Source organism: Mobula birostris, chromosome 10, assembly GCF_030028105.1.
Source record: "Mobula birostris isolate sMobBir1 chromosome 10, sMobBir1.hap1, whole genome shotgun sequence".
Classification (NCBI taxonomy): Eukaryota; Metazoa; Chordata; class Chondrichthyes; order Myliobatiformes; family Myliobatidae; genus Mobula; species Mobula birostris.
The window spans coordinates 63,836,060-63,858,917 of record NC_092379.1 but is presented as its reverse complement, the minus strand read 5'-3'; the positions used below and the strand labels follow the sequence as shown (position 1 = coordinate 63,858,917).

Here is a 22,858-nt window from a genome sequence, read left to right as displayed (position 1 = left end):
TCCTGTCATCCTTTTGTTCTTCACATAATTGAAGAATGCCTTGGGGTTTTCCTTTACCCTACTCACCAAGGCCTTCTCATGCCCCCTTCTTGCTCTTCTCAGCCCCTTCTTAAGCTCCTTTCTTGCTTCCCTATGTTCCTCAATAGACCCATCTGATTCTTGCTTCCTAAACCTCCTGTACGCTGCCTTCTTCCACCTGACTAGATTTTCCACCTCACTTGTCACCCATGGTTCGTTCCTTCACCCTACCATTCTTTATCTTCCTCACCAGGACAAATTTATCCCTAACATCCTGCAAGAGATCTCTAAACATCGACCACATGTCCATAGTACATTTCCCTGCAAAAACATCATCCCAATTCACACTTGCAATTTCTAGCCTTATAGCCTCATAATTTGCCCTTCCCCAATTAAAAATTTTCCTGTCCTCTCTGATTCTATCCTTTTCCATGATAATGCTAAAGGCCAGGGAGCGGTAGTCACTGTCCCCCAGATGCTCAACCACTGAGAGATCTGTGACCTGACCTAGATCATTACCTAGTACTAGATCTAGTATGGCATTCCCCCTAGTAGGCCTGTCCACATACTGTGACAGGAATCCGTCCTGGACACACTTAACAAACTCTGCCCCATCTAAGCCCGTGGAACTAATCAGGTGCCAATCAATCAAGTATAAAGCCTTCTGCAGACTCCCTGCTTCCTCAACACTACCTACCACTCCACCTGTCTTCATATCATCCGCAAACTTGGCCACAAAGTCATCAATTCCATCATCCAAATTGATGACCCATAATGTGAAAAGAAGGGGCCCCATTACTGACCCTGTGGAACATCACTGGTTTCCAGCAGCAAACCAGAATAAGCTCCATTTTCTCCCCAGTCTTTGCCTCCTGCCAGTCAGCCAATCTGCCTTTGATGGTAGTCAATTTCCTGTAATACCTCCTGGGTATGAGGATAAACTACATCTGGCTGTGGAGCATTTGCTTTGGGTAATGGGTTACCATTAACCACAGCTACCTCCAGGTCACCCTTAGGCAAGGTGTAGCACCCGTTAGCCTTCCTACTTGGGTTACAGTGAAGCCGCGGAATGCAGGTGGTGGATGAAGCAGAAGGCAAGTTGTGAGTAACACAACCGATGGTTCCTGCTTCTCAGATGCTGAGCAGTAGATCCTTTTAATAGGACAATGGGCAGGGTCACCCATCTTGTAAAGACATTGCATCAGAAGCAAGCAAGGGGAAGCTACTTCTTGTATTTTATCCCTCGTACAACCATGGTTAGCGGAAAGATGAACTAGAAAAACTTATACTCTCTGGAAAGATTGAAGGGAGCAAACCTAGAGGAAGACCTCAGCTTATGTACAGCAAAAGCCTAGCCAGGTGGCTACACATCGAGGAAATGGAAGTCATCCAAAGAACGAGGGATAGATTATATGGAAAACCATGTCTGCATCCGATACGATACCTAGACAGTTAGATAGACCATAGCCTCTCATCTTGTTTTGCAGCCTCATGTGTGGCATATTGTCAATGGCTTTCTGAAAATCCAAGTGAACAACATCCACTGACTCTCCTTCATCTATCCTCCCTGTTATCTCCTCAAAGAATTCCAACAGATTTGTCAAGCAGGATTTCCCGTTAAGGAAACGATGCTGACTTTGGCCTATTTTATCATGTGCCTCCGAGTACCCCAAAACTTCATCTTTAATAATAGACTCCAACACCTTTCCAACTACAGAAGTCTGGCTAAAAATCATCCATAATTTTCTTTCTTCTGTTTCCATTTCTTCTCAAGCATCTTCTCATTACTCGCAGCAGCTACACTCACTTCTGCCCCTGACACACTCGAATTTCTGGCATACTACCAGTGTCCTCCACAGTGAAGACTGACACAAAATAATACCATTGTCTGGCATTTCCTTGTCCTCCATTATTCCTCCAGCACCATTTTCAGTGGTCCAATATCCACACTCGCCTCTCTTTTACTATTTATATATCAGAAAAAAATTGATGCCCTCTTTTATATAATTGTTATGTTTTGGAAATCCAGATAGTAATAGAAAGAAAAACCCATGAGCCTGGGAAAATGTGTCTACTTTGTTTTACTTTAGCGACACACACACATATGACATGGTGGTGTAATGACATATGCCATTTACATACTTTTACATATTACCCATAATGAATTATGTAGGAAAGCTGAATCAAACAATATATTTAATCAAATATTAAACACACAACACTCTTCCCTGCTTAGCTATAAATTCCAAATCAATACAGAATGCATCTCAATTACAGTCTATACTGTATATATTATACTATATAATGCAACTACTATACAGACATCCACGGCATAGCAATCTTTAAATGGCTTAAAGATTTAATTACTGTGGAGGATTTCCTACTCCTGTGGAATAACGCCTCTCCTCACGAGGGTTGGTGGTGAGGTTACTCTGCTTGGCAAGTGAGACTTGTGGCTGTGAAACCAAGTTCAAGGTTCAAAATTCAAACGTTCAAAGTAAAATTTATTATCTGAGTATGGACATGTCACCACATACAACCTTGAGATTCTCTTTCTGTGGGCAGACAGCAAAGATCTATAGAAAAGTAACTGTAAACAATGGTCAATAAAAAGTGCAAATGTAGTTATAAGTAAATAACAATAAATAATAAGTGTGAAATAACAAGATAAAAGAGACCTTAAATTAGTGTAGTTATACTCTTTTTTTTCCAAGAGCCTCATGGTTGAGGAGTGGTAATTTTCCTTGAACCTGGTGGTGCGAGTCCTGAGGCTCCTGTATCTTCTACCTGATGGTAGCAGTGAGAAAAGAGCATGGCCTGGGTGGTGAGGGACTTTGATGATGGACGCTGCTTTCCTATGGCCACATTTCATGTAGATGTGCTCAATGGTTGTGAGGGCTTTACCTGTGATGTACTGGGCCAAATCTTTTGTAGTATTTTCTGCTCAAAGCCATTGTTGTTCCCATACCAGGCCATAATGCAACCAGTCAGCACACTTTCCACCACACATCTATAAAAGTTTGCCAAGGACATACCAAATCCACGCAGCCTCCTGAGGAAGTAGAGGCACTGCCATGTTTTCTTTGCAATAATGTTTATATGATGGGTCTAAGACAGGTCCGCTGAGATAGTGACACCAGGAATTTAAAGTTACTGACCCTCTCCATCTTTGATCCTCTGATGATTACTGGCACATGGACCTCGGTTTCCCTCTTCTGAAGTCTACAACCAGTTCCTTAGTCTTATTGACATTGACTAAGGAGTTGTTGTTATTACACTACCTGGCCAAATTTTCAGTCTCCCTCCTGATTCATCGCCCCCTTTGATACAGTCCACAACAGTGGTGTCATCAACAAACTCAGGTCCTGGGGCCTCCTCCATTATGTTTATAGGAGTTGAATCTGGGACTGCAGAAAGTGATTCTAACAGCAGTGGACATCTTTCTTTTCTAACAATTGACCCTACTATCCTCAGTGAGTTGTCTCTAGATGACATCAGACATAATTACCACTCTATAGGAGAGTGGTCCAGTTCTGTCCTTCATCTTTCTGAGTATCCACTTTTATCACCTCTGTGGGCACGTGCCAGGACTGCTTGTCCAGGAGTGAAACATCAAGCCTCCTTGTTTGAGGAGCCCTCAATTTCTCTCAGCTGTTTGTCCTGTATCCTCTTTCTCAGCTTGGGTTTGTGGAGATCCAAGTGTGAATGAAAGGGACAACACAGGAACAGCATAGTTGGTGATTTGTTGGTTGTGAAGTGTGCTGCATTATTTTATGCAAGGTAGAGATTGGTGAGCTTCTGATTCAGTGTTAGTGTATTGTGTTCTGCTGACATTGCTCACAGTGCATTCTTTAGACACTGGACAAACCTTTCTGCCAAGCAATTTGTAGCTGGGTGGAACAGTGTAGATGTGATCTGCCTTATTCCATTCATTTTCAGGAATGACTGAAACTGTTCCACAACAAACAGTATTCCATTGTCACTGGGTGTTCTGGAACACCAGTCGCTTCTCAACACATCAAAAGTGAGCGAGGCTGTAGTGGAGGCTATTGGGACCACTTCTGGTCACTTTGTAGCTGCATCCACTAATACCAAGAAATTTGTGCCCATGAATGGTCTGGCAAAATCCACACGATTTGGGCAATGAAGGCTATTCAAGGATAGAGAGGCATTCCTCTCAGCATCTTTTGGACATGTTGGCACCCCAAACAGTGCGTAGCAAGTTTCTCAATTGGCTGATCTAACCCAGGCCCCGAGACAACTCTTCAAGCCAAAGCTTTCATTTTGACCACACCTTGATGACCAGCATTTAGCTCCCTCAACACTTTAAGTCTCAATCTCCACATGAGGCAAATCTCATCAAGGGCAAGTTCATCCCAGCATGGATAAAAATAGTGGTCGGGTTGGGGGGTACTGGAATTGCTCCTGCACGTTGCAGCTATTTTGATTTGCCATGCAGACCTGAGATAGTGTCGGTTCTTTTCAGTTTTCCCTTTGGGTCATGTCTGCTGTAATAGAGAGAATTTTTATTTTGTGCCAGAGAGAATATGTCAAGAGGAGTGTCTTTCTTTGTAAATTTTTCATGTATTTCCTTTAACAAGGGTAATCAGGTGAATCCATCTACATTTCCATGGTTAATTGTTCTCTTGAACTTGATCATATTATTGTGTCCTCCAAGAAGCAGAGCCCGTCTCTGCATTCGTGCTGCTGTTGTCAGTGGAACACACTCCTGTGGATTGGAAATGGTCAGTAATGAGGGTAAACTCTCTCCTGTACAAGTACTGGTTCAACCATTTAGCACCCCAAACTAGACTCAGGGCCTCTCTGTCAATCTGTGCACAACCTTTTTGCAGCATTAAGGGAACATGATACAAAATCTATGGGGTGTTGACTTCCACACGTGTGACATAACCGCACCTATACCATAAGGCAAGCTTCACTGGATGATGTGTATCATAATGTGTGTATATTGTGTTTGACATCACCTCACACTGCTTTGTCCATTACTATTTCTCCCCGAGCTGTAGTCATAAGTTCAAGGGGTGGAGCACAGTAGCCAGGTTTGGCAGGAACCTGTTATAGTAATTGAAAAAAAGGATGCATTCTTTAGTCTTGGGCATGCCCTACTGCTTGAATTTTCTCAGCACACTTACGTAATGCTTGTACGTCAACAATAGAGTTCACACTTGTTGCATCATGCTCTGAGCTTAGCCTTCTAATGTTTTTAACACTATCTTGAGATTTTTGAGATGTTCCTTGTCATATTCACTGGTAACAGTGATACCAACCAGATAACACTGAATGCCTGGACAGCATTGTGGTAGCTGCTCCATAACTTTCTGCCAGAGTGCAGTTGCAGATGTTACTCCAAAAATAAGCCTAATATACCAATAAAGCCCTTTGTGAGTATTTATGGTGAGAAGCAGCTCAGAGTCTGAGTCAGGTTGAACAACACTGTCACATCATGAAGTTTGTAATGGATCCATCACTTTGTACTGTTCTTCCATCTCCATCTGTAAGTAGGTGTTTCACTCCAGAAAGGTTTGCAAAGATATCATCTAACCTGAGCAGAGGGCACTGATCTACTTTCCGTCCTGGGTTGATCATGACCTTAAAATCACCACAGATCTTGACAGTCACATTTTTCTTGGTTACTGGAACCATTAGTGTTGCCCATGGGCACCATTCAACCTTGGAAACAATTCCTTCAGCCTCCGTGTGATCTAGCTCACTGGCTGCTTTATCACGGATGGTATGAGGAATCAGGCGGGCATGCAAATAATGGATGGATCTCCAGTCAATATGTAGTTGCCTCAGGCAGTCATGGCCTTCCATGATGCTGGCCCTCCTGTTTTCACTACGTACAAGCCCAATGTGGTTTGGTGGTTATTGTATTTCACTGTAACAAATGTCATTCCCAGAGGAGTTATCTTTCTCCAGTATAAGTTCTAAGTTGGATATTTGCAGACTTCAGTTCAGTATCTTTGAAATGCCATTCAAACTCATTTTGTGGAATGACTGAAACAGCCGAGCCAGTGTCCTAATCCATTTTAATTAATTTGCCATTCACTTCTAGTGTAAGCTACATTGCTTGTCTATTACTAGTTTTCACACTGTAAATCATAAGGCTACCCATTCCTGTGTCAGTCTCATCATTAACAAATTTTTCACCAACAGCATGCAGATCAGTGTTTTTTTTTAAAACTGCAAATGTCACAACCACGGATTCGGCAGCGCAGCAGATTCAGTAATTGCGCTCATGAATATGTACGTGTCAACTAATTATTATTTTACTGTGATAGTACTTAACTCCACTCATTCTGGCCCAGTATTTGTCGAGACTTGGACACAGCAACGCTTCGCTGCCTGCTTGCATTCCGCCTTGCCTGAGAAATTGGACTGTTGAGTCAACTGACCCTGAAGACTAGCAGTATTCATGTTATTCTTAGTTGTTCTTTTCAGCCGCAGTGTAGACTTCATTTTCCATTTGAGAGTTTTAGTTAACAGCCCTGTTGGCCTAGCATTTATTGCTTTCTTTTCCCTGTAACGCTAATCGCATTAAAGTCTGTGAACTATGGACCTGCTTCAGTGTCTCTCGCTCCATACTTGGGTCATATCCAAACCTGGTGACAGCAAGTCTTGACCATACAAAGATGGACCCAGCAGAGACAGAGAGAGAGAGAGAGAGAGAGAGAGTAGCTGACCTTGGTCATGAGATTCATTGGTCAGAGTGATTCGTTGAGGCAACAATGTTCCGTTGGCATTCCTATGTATAAACTGTTGTTTCTGTCTCCAGCGTGACAGAAGGATCTTGCCAAGTAATGGACCCAGCAAAGTTTGAAAAGTGACATTTTGAAATTGATGGCTTGAGGAGACGGTGCCTTTATTCTGAGTGCATGTCCTGATTCTACATTCCTGGAGACCCGAGTCCACATTCCAAACTTCTCTAGTCTACATAGAGTTTCTCCAGTATCCATTCCAAGCTTTAAGTCACAAGTACCCAGGTTCCCAGCTTTGTGGTCCCGTGACTCAGCTCTGCATAACAAATAAGCGCTTCATGCAAGCTTATCAATTGATTCAACTCAATGGTGTAAATTCTGGAAGGGCCCCACTCCAAAAGCTGATTGCTGGCTGGGGTGTGCAAATACACAAGTAAGGTAACCCTATCAAGAGTATTTTTAACCTCTTGATGAAAAGATTGGGGAAAATTGAACTTCATGTAGCAAATTAAACAGATCTACAGAGAACCAGCTAGCTTAGTGATGGAAGAAACCTGTCTATGCTGTCTTGATCTGTAAAATTGAGAGTATATCCTAATTGCCTCTGGAAAAAATTGTGAAAGATAAAACACTGTGAATAAGATTTGAAAAGGTTCCTTCTCTAGATTTCAGGTTTCAAGTTTCATATTGTCAAGGATTCCCAAGGACTTTTCTCTATGTTCCCAAGGTTTTAATTTTTCTGATTGTTTCCAAGGCTTATTCAATGTGTTTATGGTTTCTCAATGTCCTCCCCATCTCGAGGACTTTCAAGCCTCCCTCTCAACCCTGCTGAGGTTTCTTGATCTCACTTGAGATTCCCTGGTCTCTCGGTCTGTTGGGGTTCCGAAGTCCCTCAGTCTCTCTGGATCCTCAAGTCTCCCTGCCTCTTGAGTTCCCCATGCCTCACTCTCGAGTTCCCTGGATCTCCAGTTTTCAGGTCTTCCTGGGCCATCAGGTGCCAGCTATAGGGAGCGGGTCCTGTAGTGACTTCCTTAGGCCCGTGCAGGGCATCAGAGAGCTTTTGGGCTCTGAAGTTTATCGAGCACCTGAATTGGTTAATGGTTGCTTAAGAGTTATTAATGGTTTTAGTTTCTTGTGTTTTTCTCAAGCGACTCGCTCTTTGTAATGCAGTTTCCTGGGGCTTTCTGTTTAAGTTTAAGTTTATTTTTATAAATTCAGATTCTGTGTTAGTTTTATTCTTGAAGCAGATGCCGGATTAGCTCCAATCAGAGGATGATTTTGAGAATGATTTGTCTCACGGTGTCACTTGGCCAAGCTACCTCTGTCTAAGCTCTTGTTTCTGTCTGTACATGGAAATATTTGGCTCTGATATTGGCAGTGCACACCATGACACTTATCTACCGGCATCACTGAAGGCCATCTTGGACAAGTCCCTCATCCAGGTCTGTGGCGCCTCAGGGGCTGCGCCTAGAGAGGGGGGCCCTGTCACAACCACAGATTCGGCAGCGCAGCAGATTTGTGTATGGCCCCAGTGCAGAGTGAGAGACACAGAAGCAGGTCGATAGTTCCCAGACTTTAATGCGAACAGTGTTAAAGGGAAAAGAAAACAATAAACTCTAGGCCAAGCAGGGCCATTAACCAAAACATGCAAATGGAAAGCAAAGCCTACACTGGGGCTGAAAAGAACAACCAAGAATAACACAAATACTGCTCGTCTTCAGAGTCAGTCGACCCGACAGTCCAATTTCTCGGGCAAGGCAGAATGCAAGCAGGCAGCAAAGCATTGCTGTGTTCAAGTCTTGACAAATACTACACCGGAATGAATGCAGTTAAATACCATCACAATGGAATAATAATTACCTGACACGTGCATATTCACGAGCTCAATTGTTGAATTTGCTGTGCTGCCAAATCCATGGTTGTGACAGCATTTTGATTTTTTAGCTTTTTCTCTTTCCAGTGCAGACAATTTATCTCTGTCTGCTCGACATGCTCTTTGTATGCGTCCTACTTCATCGAATATTCTGAAAGTTTTGCCTTTAAACCTGCATTTCTCTGGTGTATGTGAACCTCTGCCACAACAGTAAAACAATTTATTTGGCCAGACAGGTTTTGGTTTAGATATTCCAGTTTTGTTCACGCTCACTTTCATTTCTGATTCCAACTCAATTGTGTCTCTGGCTGCTGTTTCCACTGATCCAGCAATTTTAAGATCTCTTTTAAATGTGAATTGTACTTCAGTTAGGAGCAGTTTTTGAATACTTTCTTGCAAAATTCCACAAACTAAATGATCTCTCAGTGCATCATTAAGCCAATCATTCCACTGACAATACTCAGACGATTTCTTGCATTCAGTCACATACACTGAAATGGACTCCCCTTCCTTTCAATTCTGCTTATCACACTTTAAGTGCTCTGCAATCAACAATGGTTTAAATTCTAAATATTTCTGTATTATATTCATGATATCAGCAAAGTTCATTTTGGGTCGTTTGGTCAGAGCAGTTAAACTTCAAAGCAAACTGTATGCATGTCAAACCATCGCACTCAGCAAAACTGGCACACTTTCTTGTTGGCTATTTCATTTGCTTCAACATACTGATCAATTCATTCAGCATACATCACTCAGTTATCTGTTGTCTAATCAAATGCATTTATCTTTGCGGTGTAGCCAGCCATTTTTGCTTTTTTAATTTTTTTATTATTATTAGAACATAGGACATAGAAAACCTACAGGACTATACAGGCCCTTAGGCCCACAAAGTTATGCCAAACATGTTCTTACCTTAGAACTACCTAATCTTACCCATAACACTCTATTTTTCTAAGCTCCATGTACCTTTGCAGGAGCCTCTTAAAAGACCTTATTGTTTCTTCCTCTACCACCGCTGCCGGCAGCCCATTCCACATACTCACCACTCTCTGCGTAAAAAACTTACCCCTGACACCTCCTCTGTGCCTACTTCCAAGCACCTAAAAACTATGTCCTCTTGTGCTAGCCATATCAGCCCTGGGAAAAAGCCTCTGACTATCCACACGATCAATGCCTCTCATTATCTCGTACACCTCTATCAGGTCACCTCCCATCCTCCATTGCTCTAAGGAAAAAAGGCTGAGTTCACTCAACCTACTCTCATAAGGCATGCTCCCCAATCCAGGCAACATCCTTGTAAATCTCCTCTGCACCCTTCCTATGGTTTCCACGTCCTTCCTGTAGTGAGGTGACCAGAATTGAGCACAGTACTCTAAGTGGGGTCTGAGCAGGGTTCTATATAGCTGCAACATTACCTCTCAGCTCTTAAACTCAATCCCATGGTTGATGAAGGTCAATGCACCATATGCTTTAACCACACAGTCAACCTGCGCAGCAACTTTGAGCTTCCTATGGACTCGGACCCCAAGATCCCTCTGATCTTCCACACTGCCAAGAGCTAATGGTATATTCTGTCATCATATTTGACCTACCAAAATGAACCACCTCACACTTATCTGAGTTAAATTCCATCTGCCACTTCTCAGCCCAGTTTTGCATCCTATCAATGTCCCGTTGTAACCTCTGACAGCCCTCCACACTATCCACAACACCCCCAACCTTTGTGTCATCGGCAAGTTTACTAACCCATCCCTCCACTTCCTCATCCAGGTCATTTATAAAAATCACCAAGAGTAGGGTGTCCCAGAACAGATCCCGGAAGCACTCCACTGGTCACCGACCTCCATGCAGAATGTGACACATCTACAACCACTCTTTGCCTTCTGTGGGCAAGCCAGTTCTGGATCCACAAAGCAATGCTCCCTTGGATCCCATGCCTCCTTACTTTCTCAATAAGTCTTGCATGGGGTACCTTGTCAAATGCCTTGTTGCAATCCATAATTACTCACTGTTTATGAACATCTGAGTTTTCTCTGCTTTCTGGCTTTTTTTTAACTTGACTGTCCTTCTCTCCTTGCAAAGAAACACATGCTGCATTTGTTTTTATCTCAACCATTTTGCAGCACTTCAACTGGTAGGTAGTCATCTCAGCTTCATTTTAAAACTTCCTAACCACCATTGTTATTTTTCTTAATCCCAGGAATGAATTGAAAGAAAAACACTAGAACCCAGGAATACAGATCAGGTGGGATGGCTCAAAATAGTTCAACAGATTTATCCGATACAAGTGGTATAAGGAGCACCCTACAACACATACAACACAACAGCACTGTGGGATAGTTTTATGCACTTCCTTTGCAAGGGAGAAGTGTGGCAGCAGGTGTAAGCTGATAAATACACACTGGACCAGATTGCTCCACACAATACTGTCTCACAGGTGGTGTCTGGGTGACACAAACTGAGTAACACGCACAAAGTGCTGGAGTAACTCAGCAGGTCAGGCAGCATCTAAAGAAAGGGAAAAAGAGTCAACGTTTCATGCTGAAATGCTTCATCAAGTTTGGTGAAACTGATGAACCAAGCTTGATGAAGAGCTTTGTCCTGAATGTCGGCTCTTCGTTCCACTCCAAAGATGTTGCCTGTACCTCCAGCATTCTCTGTGTGCTATTCTGGATTTCCAGCATCTTTTGTGTTTATAAACTGAGGTCCTGACATGGGAAATCCCTGGCATCCTCCTGAGAGCTCATATTGTTCAAAATCTTTTCCACTGCTTCTTAAAGATTGTAAGTAACCTTTACAAAAAGTTTGAAACACAATCAGAATTGTTTATGGAAATAACACATTCACTGCAAGCATATGTAACTTACAGTTTACATATAAGTATTGATTAATTAAAAACAGAAATAATGATTACGAAAAGTAAAAAACTGACCCAGTGTACTCTTCTCATGAATTGCTGACCCTGTCTAAGTGAATGGGCTCTCAAGGAAGACACTAGTTATGAAGCTGAGGTGATAGATGTGTAGTTTATCAAGCCTCTTGTTTCCTTAACTTCTAGCAAGGTCTATCCCACACTCTGGTCAGAATGCACTGACCCACACATTGCAGTGAAACAGCAGTTCTTTGCAGAACCAGCCCACTAATTGTTGAAGGAAACATTTGAAAATGCTGTTGCCTAGTTGTGAGTGTGTAGATCATTAAAAGAAACTAAAACTGGTTGTTTTGCTGGAAAATGTTACATTTAGAGTTATGTCATGAGTCAAACATTGACCAAGGACTACTAGAACCTTTGACAGTTTCTATGGAGAAGATCAATCAAAATAGGACTGAAACACTACTTATGGTGGCCAACAGGGGAGCTACCACAAACAAAAGCTGATGAAAAGTTTTTCTAAAATAAAACTTAATTAAAGGAAAATACAGCAAAGCCCAGCTCCTCTGTATCATGAAGCAAATTTGCATTCATCATCTTGCAAAAGGAAAGAAAAGCACCAGCTATAGTTCAGGAACAAATCAAAAACAATCAGGTATTGCTTCTGCCGAGGACTTTTATCGGCATCACTACTGAAGGGTTCTCAAACTGAAATGTCAACTTTATTTCCCTTTCCACAGATGCTGTCTCATCTGCTGAGTGGTTCTAGTTTTTTTTTTGTTTCAGATTTCCAGCAACTGCAGTTTTATTGAGTCATTGTAATGTGCATCCTTCTCCACTTTCCAGCCCCTTTGTGAACTCTGATACATGTTGGAACACATGGCTAGGTAGGGTTAATTTGCGCCTGATGATTAGGAAGCTATTCTTTATTGCTACTTATTGATTAGATCAGGCTGTTTCTGGCAAGACAACTTTTATTGCCTATCCATAACTGCTCTTGAGATGATTCAAGTGAACCATTGCAGCTTATGAGAAAATGGCCAATGTGGCACAACTGATGATGACATGCTGATCGCTCGACTGCATTTAAAGGCTATTCAGGTGGGATAGGTCTGGAGGCACGTTATGGCTCGGTCAAGCAAAGATTACAGATTTCTTCTCCTGAAGGACATTCATGAATAAGTACATTCTACAACACTCTAGTAGTTTCTATGGTATCGCCCCATACATCGTACTCCCCTACCCCTGCCTTTCGCAACAGAAGCATTCATCTTCTCTTGGCTGAGGTATGGATTTCAGCACTTTGTAAGTGGAGGTAGACACAGCAGACTGTGTGGGCTGAAGGGAAAGAGGACACATAAAACCAGAATTGGCGCAGCAGCAGACTGGAAATGTCATGAGGACTGGGAAAAACCCCTAAGGCAGAATGAGGACACAACAAACTATTGAGTGTTGGCGGTAAGAGTCAAACTGGCTGGGCAGTGGGTTCATGGAAGTCAGAGTAGGTTACAAAATGGGCTGCCAAGTATTGACTGAACTGATGTGGACGATGCTAGGAAAGAGGCGGCAGAGAGAGATGGACTGAGTCTTGAAGAGCAGAAGGCAAAACCCGACTTGAGAATTCAGTGGACAAAAATCATTCCTGGGAATAAACCTGGGATATTCCCAAACACAAGTGAGCGAGTGAGCTGGGCGGATGAACAGAGTTAAGGAAAATGAACTAGCGTGTTTAAGCTTATAAAAACAACCAGATTGAAAGGAAGGATAGGCCAATATGATGGGAAGGGGCATCAGAAAATATTACATCCAGAGCATGGGGAAACATGCTCAAAAACTTGTATAGCCTCTTACTACAGTGGTTAATAATTAGTGGGCAGATATACGATCACTTAGCAGCATTCTGACTATGCAACTATCACTAGCTCTGATAGACAGTATTTATTAATGTTTTGGCTTGTCGCTACTATAAGTCACAACAGTAGATATACTCACTTCTGCTCCCTCAATTATATATATTGTGCTCCTTGGATTCCCCTAACCAACTGCGTCTGTTGACATGGATAAAAGTCTCAAGTTCCTGCAACCAGCCAAATAAGTAATTGAAAGCAATTTGATTTTCAGTTCATTTTTGTGCACAATACCAAGAAGAGGGTGACTCTGTGCTACAGCATCTTTATGTCAAATATTGGTTTAAATGGATGGAAAATCCTGGGTTATGTATGAATCTGCAAATCTTTAAAGTGACCTTGCTGTCAGCTCAAGAAAGAAAATATTAGAAATAAAAGTTTATGAATTACAATTGAAAACTTAGTTAGCAAAGTAATTTGATTTAAATACAAAAGAACTTGATTTTTATTTATTCCCTAGTATTCAATGCATTTGCCTAACCATGTTAAATGGATTCCTGCATTTTCTAAAACCTTCGGAAGTAGATGATTGCTACAGAATATTTCTACTGATGTCATTTAATGTAGTTCCTGGTGTAGTATTCTTCCTAATAATTGACAGTGCTACTTAAACTATTTTCTAAATTCCAGACTGATTTGTAAACCCCAACCTGGCCTTGCATGTAAACTAAATCCTCAACTCAACTTCTCTGATTGTAACACTTCCTAAGATTTTGCTTGTGAGTATAAGTAGTATTCAGATATATAAAAACCATTAAAGAAATGGTACAAGCATGCCCTAAACTTGAAAGATGTAGCATTTTCTCTTCCTTTATACTGATTTGAATGATACAGCAGCAAGTACTTGTGAATGTAAGGAGGGATCGTCAGAAATGTGTTGAAGGGACAAGAATTCAGAAATTATTTCGTGTTAGGGAAAAAGCATTAAATTACAGTGTGGTCCAAATTGCATTTAAGTGTGGGCATATATTTTCCCCTCCCTGAGGTAAACGGTCCAGGACACTGTGCATTATAGAATCAATGAACTCCATACCGAGAGAGCCTTTTCTTGTTTAATTTGTACAGAAATGAAGAAATGTTGGAGACAAGAGGTAAGCAAGGGTTAAGAGTGGAGGGATTAGGATCTCAACGATCTGACTCAGCCAAGATTTACCTTGCAAAATTGGAAAAGTCCGCAGCACATTGTTTACAGGTGCTAAATTGCCTCCAAAGTAGTGTGCATATTTGTGAGATGTATTATGCCAGAGAACATATTCCTGGCATCAATTGTACAACTAACATCATTTGGAAGTGTGAAGAACAGCATTAATCAGTGTGCAATGCTGATTCAAAGCCATCATTCATTGCAGAGCTCAGTGCTCCAGCTTGTGTCCTCTACAGCACCCTACACATTCAGCAGTAGCAGGAGCATTACTGCACCTCAAAGGGATTTGAATTCTTTCTTCACTCAGTTTGTTTGCTGTGGTCCTGATTTTACTAGGGTTTGGCACTTTGGATTCTTCAAAGTTGCTTAAGTCTACTCAGAGTTGTGTGGCAGGCACTGAAGTATCTTGATTGATGTTGTTTTTAGCACAAGCCACTTGTTCTCAGATATGCCAGCAATAATATACGTATATCTCTTTCATGGTATGACTGAGAAAATCAGAGACAGCAGAGCAGATAAGCAACTGGCAGAAGGAAAAGGAGAAGAAATATTCCCAGTGGCAAGCCATACCTGTCCAAGACATAAGGCTACAAGACATAGGAGCAGAATTAGGCCATTCAGCCCATCGAGTTTTCTCCATCATTCCATCATGGCTGATTTATTATCATTCTCAACCCCACTTTCCTTACCCCATAATCTTGAAGTGCATAGTAATTAAGAACAACCAGATGTGCCAATGAATTTCACAGATTCAACACCATCTGGCTAAAGAAGTTCCTCCTCACCTCTTTTCTAAAGAGACATTCAGAGAATAACTCTCTGATCTGAATCCAAGCAATGAAATGTAGGAGACATCTACACTTCCATAAAGATGTTTTCTCAGAAAATTCCTGCACCCAGTGATGAATGACCCAGTGGCGCAGCTGGTGGAGCTACTGTCCAACAGCTCCAGAGTCCTGTATGTTTTATAATTCGTAAATATAAAACTAATCCAAAGAAAAACATGGAGCCAGGGATAACTTGTCCTTAGTTCATTTTTATTTTTAATGAAGAGCATACTTATGACACAGTGACGTAATGACATATGCCATTCACATACTTCATACATATAACCTATAACGCATTATGTAAACCACTGTGGTGGTTATAGGAGTTGACTCTGGGACTGCAGGAAGTGGCTCTGACAGCTTTGGACACCTTTTTCTCTAACAATTGACTCTGCTCTCCTCAATTGCTCGATGTGTGCTGCATTATGATATGCAAGGAGGAAAATTGAGAGCTTTTTCAGTGTTAGTATAGTGTGTTCTTTTGACTCTGGATAAACCTTTCCCCCTTAGCCATTTGTAGTTGGATGGTACAGTGCAGATGTAATATGTCTTATTCCATTCATTTTCAGGAATGACTGAAATTGTTCTGCAACAAATTATGGTCCATTGTCACTGATGAAGTGTTCTGGAACATCAGTTCTTGAGAAGAAGCTTCTCAGCACATCAACCTTACTGGAAGCTATTGGGAACTCTTCTGGCCACGTTGTAGCCATATCCATTATGGCCAAACATTTATGCCAAGGAATGGTCTGATGAAATCCACAAGAATCCTTTGCCAGGGCAATGCAGGCCATTCCCAGGGATGGAGACACACTGCTCTTGGCATCTTCTGGACATGCTGGCATCCTGAACTGTTATTAGCAAGCTACCTGATTTGCTGATCTATCCCTAGCCACCAGACAAAGCTTTGAGCCAACGCTTTCATTTCGATCACACCTAGATGATCGGCATGTAGCTCCTCCGACACTTTAGCTCTCAGCTTGGATAGTACAACAACTCTCAATCCCCACTTAAAACAAGCTCTGTCAAGAGCAAGTTCATCCGGGCTCTGGTAAAAATGGGGGACTGGGATTTCAGCTGCACATTCCAGTCATGTTAGATTGTCATTTAGATCTGAGACAGGGTGGGGTCGTTTCTGATCATTTCAGCTGTATTTGGGGGACTTTTGATTTACATTGGAGGAGTGTCCTCTTTTGTAAATTTTTCAGGTATTTCTTTTTCTAAGGGTGAATGGACTATCTATCAGTATTTTCGTGGCTGGTTGCCCTCTTGAATTTGATCTTATAATTGTGTCTTCCAAGAAACAGAGCCCCCCTCTGCTTTTGTGTTGCTGCTGTTAGTGGAATACTCCTCTGAGCATTGAAAATGGCCACTAGTTGTTGATGATCAGTAATGAGGGAAATCTCTGGCCCATACAGGTACTGGTTGAAATGTCTTACACCCCACACCAGACTCAAGGCCTCTCTCTCAGGGAACGTGATGGTGTGTTCACTTCCTTCACATGTGAGGTGACTGCACCTATACCATAAGGCGAGGTGTCACAGACAAGCTTCACTGGATGATGTGGATCACAATCTGTGAGTACAGTGTCTGAAGTCACCATTTCCTTTGTCTTTTGAAAAGCCACCTCACACTGCTTTGTCCATTGCCATTTCTTCCTGAGCTGTAATCTTGTGTTCAAAGGGTGGAGCACAGTAGCCAGGTTTGGCAGGAGCCTGTTATAGTAATTGACAAGTCCTAAAAAGGACCACAACTATGACACATCTTTTGGCCTTGGGGTGTCCACCACTGGGGAGGGAAGAAGCTAAGAGCTGGAAAGTTGATTGGCAAAAGGGATACAGAGTTGGAGAAGGGGGAGGATCATGGAACAGGAGGCCTAGGGAGAAAGAAAGGGGAAAGGGAGCCCAGAGGAAGATGGAGAGCAGGCAAGGAGTGATTGTGAGAAGGACAGAGAGAGAAGAAAAAAAAAGGGGGGGGGAGAATAAAAATAAATAAGGGATGGGATAAGAAGGGAAGGAGGAGCATTAATGGAAGTTAGAATTCCATTATCCCTTTTGCCTTTTACTCTGTATGCCTTTTGCCAATCAACATTCCAGCTCTTAGCTTCTTCCCTCCCCCTTCTGTCTTCTCCTATCATTTTGGATATCTCTCTCCCCCTCCCACTTTCAAATCTCTTACTATTTCTTCTTTCAGGTAGTCCTGACAAAGGGTCTTGGCCCAAAAACATTGACTGTACCTCTTCCTACAGATGCTGCTTGGCCTGCTGCATTCACCAGCATTTTTTATGTGTGTTGCTTGAATTTCCAGCATCTGCAGATTTCCTCGTGTGAGCCATTGTCTAATTCCATTTTAATTAATTTTCCATTCACTTCTGGTATAGTAATATTGCTTGTATCTTGTTAGTTTTCACAATGTAAATCACAAGACTATTCAGTCCTCTGTCACTCTCTGCATGATCAAATTTTTCATCAACAGCATGCAGATTAGGGCTCGTTTTGAAACTGTAACTGGACTTCTTATTTTCCTATCTTCCCTGTGCTGTCCATTTATTTTTGTCTGCCCAACGTGCTCTTTGTGTGTGTCCTACTTTGTTGCATTTTCTGCAAGTTTCGCCTTTTACCTGCATTGATCTGGTGTAATAGATCTTTGACCAGAAGTTTGGAGAGGAGGGGACTTCAATCAGGTCCATCGCCCGAGGATAAAAGGCAAGAGTGGTTCGCGGCAGCATGGTAGAGTTTTGACTAGCGGCCAGTGTGCGTTGGGGATTAATTAGTAAGGGAAGATTAAAGGAAGACGGGGCAGGTGCAGCAGCCATCGTCTGAGTGGACATAGTTGGAATGGTGATCTTAAGGCTTTAGCTCTTTGAGGCTTCATGACACTCAGAGAAAGCAAAAGAAAGAAAAACTCAAGTTTTTTCCTTTTCTTCTTTATATCTGTTCAGCTAGATAGAGGTAACAGGCAGGATAGTGCAGTGCTCCTCTTGTGGGATGTGGGAAAACAGCGAGACCTCGGTGCCCCTGACCACTACAACTGCGAGAAGTACATCCAACTGCAGCTTCTAACAAGCCACGTTAAGGTGTTGGAACTGGAACTGGATGAACTCCAGATCATTTGGGAGGCTGAAGGGGTGATAGATAGGCCATATAGAGAGGTAGTTACACCCAAGATGCAGAACATGGGAAACTGGGTTACAGTCAGGAAGGAGAAAGGGGTTAAGGAGCCAGTGCAGAATACCCCAGTGGCCATCCCCCTCAACAACAGGGATTTCAATTTGGATACTGTTGGGGGCAGGGAGGATGCCCTAACAGAGGAAAGTCACAGTGGTCAGGTCTCCGGCACTGAGTCTGCCTCTGTGACTCAGAAGGGAGGAAGAGGCACGCTGTAGTGATGGGGGATTCTTTAGCTAGGGGAATGGACTGGAGGTACTGTGGGCAAGAATGAGATTCCCGGTTAGTATGCTGCCTCCTGGATGCCAGGGTCCAGGATATCTCGGATCGAGTCCTCAGCTTTCTTAAGTGGGAGGGTGAACAGCCAGAAGTCGTGGTCCATGTAGGTACCAGTGACATGGGTAGGGCAAGTGGCAAGGTTCTGAATAGGGAGTTCAGGGAGTTAGGTGCTTAGTTAAAGGACAGGACTTCCAAGGTTGTGATCAGGATTGCTACTCGTGCCACATACCAGTGAGGCCTGAACGAGGAAGATTATACAGTTAATACGTGGCTAAGAAGTTGGTGTAGGAGGGAGGGCACAAGATTTTTGGATTATTGGGCTCTCTTGTAAGGAAGTTGGGACTGGCACAGAAGGGACGATTTGCACCTGATTTGGAGAAGGACTAATATCCTAGCCGGAAGATTTGTTAATGCTGCATGTTGGGGTTTAAACTAGAGTTGCAGGGGGATGGGAACCAGAGTGCCAGAACAGTTAGTGCAGAGGTTGTGGAGACAGATGTCGGTAAAGTCATGAATCAAAAGGTTGAGTATGGTGCGACAAAATCAAAAAGTGTGAACACAGGACTGAAGGTGTTATATTTCAGTCTGCACAGTATTCAGAAGAAGGTAGATAAGCTTGCAAATTACAGGTATGATGTTGTAGGCATCACAGAATCATGTCCGAAAGATTAGAGCTGGGAGCTTAATGTCCAAGGATACATTTTGTATCGAAAGGATAGGCAGGAAGGCAAAGGGGGCGGCGTTGCTCTGTTGGTAAAAAAATGAAATCAAATCGTTAGAAAGAAGTGACATAGGGACAGAAGGTGTTGAATCATTGTGGAAAGTAAGCTAGCCAATAATATTAAAGAGGATGCCAAAGGTTTCTTCAGATACATAAAGTGTAAAAGAGAGGCAAGAGTGGATTTTGGACCACTGGAAAATGATGCTGAAGTGGTAGTAATGGGGGTACAATGAACTAGCAGACAAACTGAAGAATGACTTTGCATCAGTCTTCACTGTGGAAGACACCAGCAGCATGGTGGAAGTTCCAGGTGTCAGGGAGCATGACGTGTGGAGTTACCATAACAAGGGAGAAGGTTTTTGGGAAACTGAAAGGCCTGCAGGTAGATAAGTCACCTGGACCAGATGGCATGCATCCTAGAGTTCTGAAAGAGGTGGCTAAAGAGATCGTGAAGGGATTAGTAATGATCCTATAAGAATCACTAGATTCTGGAATGGTTCCAGAAGACTATAAAATTGCAAATGTCACTCTACTCTTCAAGAAGGGAGAGAGGCAGAGGAAAGGAAATTATAGGCCAGTTAGTCTGACCTCAGTGGTTTGGAAGACGTTGGACTTGATTTGTTAAGGATGCAGTCTCAGGGTACTTGGAGGTACATGATAAAATAGGCTGTAGTCAGCATGGTTTCTTCAAGTGAAAATCTTGGCTGAAAAATCTGTTGGAATTCTTTGAAGAAATACCAAGTGGGATAGACAAAGGAGAAATGGTTGATGTTGTGTACTTGAAGTTTCAGAAGTCCTTTGACAAGGTGCCACACATGAGGCTGCTTAACAAGCTATGAGCCCATGGTATTACGGGGAAAGTTCTAGCATGGATAAAGCAGTCGCTGATTGTCAGGAGGCAAAGAGTGGGAATAAAGGGAGCCTTTTCTGGCTGGCTGCTGGTGACTAGTGGTGTTCCACAGGGGTCTGTGTTGCGACTGATTCTTTTTGTGTTAAATGTCAATGATTTGGATGATGGAATTGATGGCTTTGCTGCAAAGTTTGCAGAGGATATGAAGGTAGGTGGCGGGGCAGGTACTGTTGAGGAAGTACAGCGGCTACAGAAGGACTCTGACAGATTAGGAGAATAGACAAGGAAATGACTGATGGAATACAGTGTCAGGAAGTGCATGGTCATATACTTAGAAGAAATGAAGGGGTTAACTGTTCTCTAAAGGGAAAGAAAATGCAAAAAACTGAGGTGCAAAGGGACTTGGAAGTCCTTGTGCAGGATTCCCTAAATGTTAACTTGCAGGTTGAGTCTGTGGTGAGGAAGGCAAATACAACGTCAGCATTAATTTCAAGGGGATTAGAATATAAAAGCAAGGTTGTAATGTTGACACTTTATAAAGCACTGGTGAGGCCTCACTTGGAGTATTGTGCACAGGTTTGAGCCCATTATCTTAAAGGAATGTGGTGAAACTGAGGAGGATTCAAAGGAGGTTCATGAAAATGATTCCAGAATTGAATGGCTTGTCAAATGAGAAGTGTCTAATGGCTTTGCTCCTGTATTCAATGAGAGGTGACCTCATTGAAACCTATTGAATGGTGAAAAGCCTTGATAGAGAGGATGTGGAAAGGATGTTTCCTATGGTGGGACAGTCTTAGACCAGAGGACGCAGCCTCAGAATAGAGGGGTATCTTTTTAGAATGGCGATGAGGATAAATTTCTTTAGCCAGAGGATGTTGAATCTGAAGATTTTTTTTGCCACAGGCAGCTGTGGAGTTGACATCCTTATGTATATTTAAGGCAGGGGTTGGTAGGTTCTTGATTGATCAGGGCATGAATGAATATGGGAAGAAGGCAGGAGATTGGGTTTGAGAGGAAAATTGGATCAGACATAATGAAATGGTGGAGAAACTTCGATGGGCCAAATGTCCTAATTCTGCTCTTATATCTTATGGTCTTATGTGAGCCCCTGCCACAATGGTGACACAATCTGTTTGTTCAGGCCGGTTTCTGTTTAGACATTGCAATTTTGTTTATGCTAGCTTTCATTCCTGACTACAACTCAGTTGTGGCTCTTTCCATTGATATAGCTTTTACAACTGCACTTTTAAATGTGAGTGGTCCTTCAGTTAAGAGCTGTTTTTGATTGATTTCTTGTAAAATTCCAAAAGCTAATTGATTTCTTACTGCATAATTAAGCCAATCATTGAACTAACAATGCTCAGACAATCTCTTCCATTTAGCTATGTACACTGAAATAGATTCCCCTTCCTTTTGATTCCACTTATGAAAGTTAAAATGTTCTGCAAACAACAATGACTTTGGTTCTAAATGTTACCGTATTTCTTCCATAATACCAGCAAAGCTCATTTTGGTTGGTTTGGTTGGAGCAGTCAGTAAACTGTATGCTTTTCCACCTATTACACTCACAAAACAGCACTTGCTTTACATTGGCTATTTCATTTGCTTCAAAATACCGCTCAATTTGCTCAGTATACATCAACCAATTATCTTTTGTGCAATCGAATACATCTGTCTTTCCGATGTACAGACTTCTGCTTTTTTAAATTTATCCTTATTATCACCCAGCACTCATTGTATATGAACCTGTGAATGTCATCCATTGTCTGCCTTTTTTTTAACTTGACCGTCTCTCTCTTTCTCCAAAGAAATCATGTGCTGCGCTTTTTTAAAAATCTTGAACATCTCGCTGTGCTTCAACAGGTAGATATTTGTCTCAGGTTTGTTTCAGAACTTACTCGTTGCCACTGTTATATTTTGTAAACCCAAAACACAAAATTTATCGAAAGAAAAACATGGAGCTGGGGATAACTTGTCCTTAGTTCAACTCACTTTCAGGAAGATGTGCATTTATGATGTAGTGACGTAATGATGTATGCCATTCATGTATTTTTACCTATAACCCATTATTAATTATGTGAACAACAAAGAATGCTTAATCAAATAATATATTTACCATATTCTCAAATATTACCGAAATATGAAATATATAACAATACTAACCTCTGGTGGAGTTTATATAACCTCCTACTGACCATTCAATTCAACTTTAATTGTCATTTAACCGTAGATGAATGCTCATGAATACAGCCAAATGGAATTGCATTACTATGGGGTCAAGGTGCAAAGACACATTACCAGCAGTCACACACAGTAAGCCATGTAGGTTTCCTGCAATTGGACTGGTTTCTCCATGCATCTCAAATATATGGATTCATAGAATCATCAACAAACCAGTCCTTGTGTCCACCAAGTTTGCAACAATCATTGAGCCCCTATTTACATGAATGCTGCTCTATTCTCTCCCCATCCCCAATAGCT

The 22,858-nt window shown here is 42.1% G+C and overlaps 1 protein-coding gene across 1 annotated transcript in view; it reads right to left on the bottom strand.

Moving 5' to 3' along the window:
• The window catches only part of LOC140204068 (connector enhancer of kinase suppressor of ras 2), an 807,212-nt gene that overhangs the window by 240,040 nt on the left and 544,314 nt on the right, over nucleotides 1-22,858 (bottom strand). Inside the window, 2 exon segments of the mRNA XM_072270362.1 lie at nucleotides 13,475-13,524; nucleotides 18,462-18,487. Of these exon segments, the coding sequence (XP_072126463.1) occupies nucleotides 13,475-13,524; nucleotides 18,462-18,487 (76 nt within the window).